This window comes from Otolemur garnettii, unplaced genomic scaffold (genome assembly GCF_000181295.1).
Source record: "Otolemur garnettii isolate 467f Iridium unplaced genomic scaffold, OtoGar3 scaffold00217, whole genome shotgun sequence".
In the NCBI taxonomy this organism is placed as follows: Eukaryota; Metazoa; Chordata; class Mammalia; order Primates; family Galagidae; genus Otolemur; species Otolemur garnettii.
The window spans coordinates 1,301,473-1,306,949 of record NW_003852612.1 but is presented as its reverse complement, the minus strand read 5'-3'; the positions used below and the strand labels follow the sequence as shown (position 1 = coordinate 1,306,949).

General features: G+C 44.3%; 1 protein-coding gene across 1 annotated transcript in view; it reads right to left on the bottom strand.

Annotated features, from left to right (window-relative positions):
- Positions 1–5,477, bottom strand: part of WDFY4 (WDFY family member 4) — a 279,600-nt gene that overhangs the window by 73,033 nt on the left and 201,090 nt on the right. Inside the window, exon 45 of the mRNA XM_003801656.3 lies at positions 4,646–4,794. Coding sequence (XP_003801704.1) covers positions 4,646–4,794 — 149 coding nt within the window. The remainder of the gene's footprint in view (positions 1–4,645; positions 4,795–5,477) is intronic.

Sequence of the window (5,477 nt, the reverse complement as noted above, 5' to 3'; positions counted from 1 at the left end):
GAGATGCTTTTATGCAAAGCTGCTGCCGGCGGAGGCCCTTTGTCCATTAGTGATGCCTCTATCTGGGCCTAAGCTGAGCTTCCCCCGAACTTCTCAGACTCTCAGTGAGGCCATAGTGCTGATTCTCCTTCCCACCCTCTGCTTTGGTCTAGCAGCATCCCCAGGTCAAGGTCCTGGTGGGAGTGACCCAGGGATCCCTCAGTGCTCCATAGCCTGTGCTCATAGCAAATACCTTCCGCACCTGAGGTGCACATTTGGCTGGTCCCTCTCCCCTGCTGGCCGTGTAAAGACATGAGCCTCTGTTCACCGCTCCATGTCCTCTTCATCTTCCTCCAAGCTCAGGGTCTGTCTGCTGAGTGACTCTCATGCTCCGTGGCCCGTCAAGCACTTCCCTGTCCATGGTTTCGTTTGATCCTCTCAGTGACTCTTCACTGAGCAGGTGTTACTGTTATTCCCATGGTGAGGAAATGGCCTTGCAGAGAGCTGAGACTTTTCCAAAATCACGTGGTCAATAGGAGCTGGAACTTTGATTCAAACCCATGACCTCCAACCTAAAACCCAACCTCTTTCCCCAGGCGGAAGGGCTCCCTGGCCTTCTCAGAGCTCTGCTAACTGGTCCCTCTTCTCAGTTTGCTCTGTGATGACAGACTCTGCAACTGGGACTCTGGGACACTGAGGACATGAAGAAGGATGCTCTGAAAATGGCTTGTAAGGAGAACGACAGTCATTGTTCTCCTGCTGGTAGGAAGTGAATAACCACACAGGGCATGAAAATTCACACAGACCCACCTCCTCAGGAAAGCTAAATGGTACAACATTGCTGAATTCCCTTCTCAGAACGATGTCAGTCTCCAAGGAAAGTTCCAAAGTACAAAGTTCAATCACTAATGCCCTGACGTGGGTCCAATGTAACATTATTCACACCGCCGTGGCTGGGTGTTTTTGACAACACTACATCCTACATGTTCTGAAAAATACATCAGAGTTCGGACACCCACAGTTCATGGGTAGAAAGGGGCAGCCGGCCCATGTTTTCCTTTAGGCAGAGCGATTGCCATAGTTTACACTTCTACAGCGTAACAGCTGCTGTGGTAGATGACAATTGCCCAGGTGCTCATAGTGTAACTTTTTATATCCTTTTTCTTCCAGAGGTTTAATCCTGGATTTATTCTGGATTATTGGTGTGTCATTTGAGTAGGGACCTAACTCCTCTTTTATCTCAGCTTCATTTGTGATGTGATTGAAATAGTAATACGGCTTCTTTATTTATAACAGACCTTTAAATTCCTAGAAGTAATGGTGAGCAAGGGCTGGAATCATTTTCCCAGGTCTCTTGCCATTTTTTCCTGAAAGGATGCAAGAACAATATATAGAACAAATTTCTTCTTTTCTTTGAGTAGTTTTTAAATAGCCTGGTGAAAGGAGAGGTCTGGAATTTGGATTTCCTTGTTATTTTTTCAAGAAGTTTTATTTCCTTTTGCCATTGTGGTTTTATCCTTATGGTAAGATCTTTCCATAATGACTCCCAGTTATCCTACCTCCTGTTATTTATGTATAATATTCTTATTAAGGAAATCACAGTAAGCTAAATGATAGCTGTAATATGGGTTGATCTGGGGGGTTTCAGTAGTAGAAGTGGATTTAGGAATAAAATATGATTTGGTTTGCCCCCACATTTGAAGCCATATTATTATTATCAGAATTACCCCTAGAATTTATACCCAGAAACATTCACTAGATTATAAACTCTTTACTTAGCCCACGTCTGACTCATCTTTCTATATCTCTGGAGAGTCTACCAGGGTGCCTAGCATAAGGTAGATTTTCCGTAAACATTTGTTGAATTGAATTAAACAGAAAAAGTGATGCCTGATAGGGAGGAAGTGTCTGATTCAATGTCCCCTATCACAAAGGGCCAGTAGGATGGTTTGGTTTCATGTCAAATTGATCAAATGCTACACCTTATTAGTTTGACCATGTTTGTTAGGAGTAGAACCTTGTCCTTCAAAAGACAGAGGTTGAAATCCTAACCCCTGGTATCTCAGAATGTAACGATATTTGAAAACAGAATATTAACAGACGTATGATGCTAAAATGAGGCCTTTAGGGTGACCCCTAATTCAATGAGTGGTATTCTTATAAAAAGAGGAAATTTGGATGCAGAAATAGACACACAGAGGGAAGATGATGGTGAAGACATGGGGAGAAAATGGCACTTGCCTGAAGCAAAACATCTCCAAGCCAAAGAAGGCCAAGCGTTGCCTGCAAACACCAAAACCTGGAAGAGGCAAGGCAAGATTCTTCCCTAGAGTGGTCAGAGAAAGCGTGGCCCTGCCTTGATGTCGTACTCCTAGCCTCTCACACTATAAGAAAACACATTTCTATTTTTGTAAGCCATCTAGTTTCTATAGCCCTAGTAAACTAAGATAGCCACCCTAATCAGCCAGGAAGGAGACCCACTACAAGAATAAACGAACCTTCTCACAAGGTTGCCAGTTTCCAAGGAACGTTCCAAGGTACCAAGTCCAGTCACTGATGAGAAATTTGCACTGTTCTCAAGTTTGATTCGGGGTTATTTTTATGGTACATCAGAGAGCCTCTTTCAAGGTCTAATGCTCAACTATACTGAATTTGATAGCAGTCTTTTAGAGAAACATTTCAGGATTGACTTGGCTTTATTTATAAGAGGCTTATTTATGTATTTTCCTAATCTCCATGGTCAGAAAAGGACTTAATCCACATTGATCTGGCATGATCTAATGGCCCGTCTCTGAGAACAGCATCTGTAAGAGTGCCAGTACTTTCTTAGGGCAGTAGACAAGACCTGGAGAGAAAGCACTGTCTGATTAGCAAATGCTTCCTGGAGGTATGGTGACTAAAATTACCTGTGCAATTCTCAAGTGATATTCCAGGGAAGTAACTTGTTCTAACTCTATTTCTACTTGCATTCTTAAAAAGTACATTTTCAGACATGAGATGTCTCCCTCATTATCACGAATCAAGTGAGTCCACATATGGCCTGACCACTGGGCTTCTATTAAAAGTGCAGATATAGTCCGTTTGATCATGATTAGATGCACCTCATAAACACATTTACTTAATCAATAAGATCTTGTCTGACACTAACTCAGTCTAAACCAGAGGTGAAGAGTGAAGTAGTAGATTATGGAAGTCATCACATGGGCATGCCATGCGTAGAGGCACAGCAGAAAGCTTTCATCAGCGCTCAGAAAGACAAGTCTGCAGGCCCATTGTCCTTATTGATCAGTATCAATAAAACATGAGCAATAAGATGGGATGAGTGAGCCAAGTATTAATTATGTTCCTCCTGCCTTGGAAAAGCACAGAAGACTCACAGCAACCGGTGAACAGTGAACATTTGGTATGAATAAAAGATGGAAATTAGCAGGGAAAAAAATGCCAAGCATTGTAAGGCATTTTGATCTCAATCAAAGGAGGGTAGACTGACATCCACTCTTCCACATTCCTACAGCTCTTGCTTCCTGATATACAGAGGCTGGAAATGGTACGACAACTGGGACTTAAAATTCTTAGTTATGCAGATCAGACTCTGAATCCTCTGTCAATATAACAGTGGCTCTCAAAGAGGGGTCTCAAGTCAGAAATAAAATCAGCATCAACTGGGAATCTGTTAAAATTTCAGGGCCTACCCCAGAACAAACAAATTAGAAACTGGGTTGAGGACAGGACCCAGAAGTCTGTGCACTACCAAACCCCGCCAAGTGATATTACATCAGCTAGCAAGCCATCAGGCTAACAGGTTATCATGTCATTATCTGAACCTTGGCTGACCAGAAAAGGGAAGACTTGTCTCTGCATGAAGAAATCTTCATCCAAATGTCTTCAGAAGCCACGATGAAGTAAAAACATACAACTTGACAACTGCGCTTTTGGCAAAAGTGCAAACAAACACAATCAATTTGATTTTGAAGACAGTTGCAAAAACACAGGAGAATTGATCAATAAGAGCTGATGAAACCCAAGTAGACCAAACACACTTGATCCTAAAAAAGAACCAGGATTTCCTGCCAAAGCCCTTCCTCTGGTATTAATTAGTATGAAGTAGACTTTTCAAATTTCTTCCCAACTCTCGTGCCTTCTGCAAGACCCCACATCTTAACCCCTTCCCCTCTCATCACAGCAGTCTTAGGACATCTCTGCAAGCATGAACCCCAAAGAGTCCTTCCATCATGTATATTTTGTCCCATGATCATCGTGTGCTCTAGACACTTTCTAAAAGAACTCATTTATGCTGTCGATTGCACTCGCATGTCACAGAGTGAGGGGCAGCACCTGTTGTCTTACACAAAATGAGGAACCAACAAGTTGCTGTGGGAGTAAGCTGATGCAACAGTCTCCCGAGGAAATATCTCTCCTCCACATAATCCGAGGAAAGATCCCCACATCCTGCGGTGCACTCTGTACCAGGAGAGACATGAGGAGCTGCCACATTGTTACCCAATGCAGATTCCAGCTCTGGGAGCCACAATCATGGATGGCCCGTACCTGTAGGTCCTTCTGCTTTATCTCATCACTCAGCTTTAGGTGGGGAGGAGAGTGGGGGCATCCAGGAAAAAAGAGTAGGGCTCAGAGACGAAGTGGATGGGACCAGCGGGGAACTCACTTGGATAAGCAGTGGCGGGTGCAGTAGACATCGCCCATGGCAGACAGCGTGAAGTTCTCACAGAGGTAGAAGTGTTGGCGGCCAAAGAGCAGGACACCTTCGGAGACCAGATGGCCCTGCACGATCACCATGGAGAACTTCTGAGTCACCTGGGGAGAGAGAGCACCAGAGTCAGACAGTGTGGACTAGAACATTCCCATGATTCTTATGGATTTTACATTTATTTATTTATTTATTTTTGAGACAGAGTCTCACTCTGTCATCTTGGGTAGAATGTTGTGGTGTCATCATAGCCCATAGCAACCTCAAACTCTTGGGCTTAAGCAGTCTCAGCCTCCCAAGTAGCTGGGACTACAGGCACTGGTCACAATGCCCAGGTAGTTTTTCTATTTTTGGTACAGATGAGATTTCACTTTGTTCAGGTTGTTCTCAAACTCCTGAGCTTAGGCAACTTGCCCACTTTGGCCTCGCAGAGTGCTGGGATTACAAGGGTGAGTCACCAGACCCACTTGGACCCCATGATTCCTATAGAAAACACAGGAGCACTGACCAGCCACCCACAGGGCACTTGGTGGTGGGAACAGTGCCTTGTAGGAATGACAGCGCTGCTGCCCGGGGTCTGTACTGCTCCTGACAGCCTATGTGGCACTTTTATAGCCAACACCCAGAACCGCTGCTTAGTACACCTAAGCCCACACCACCCCCTACACCATGATGTGAGGATGAGTGCTTATTGCTGTATTAAGCATACCAAAGTCCTTTCTCTCCCTGTAAGCCCCTCCACAACCATGCTGAACATTCCACAGTTACCAGTGAGGGAACTTTACAAGTA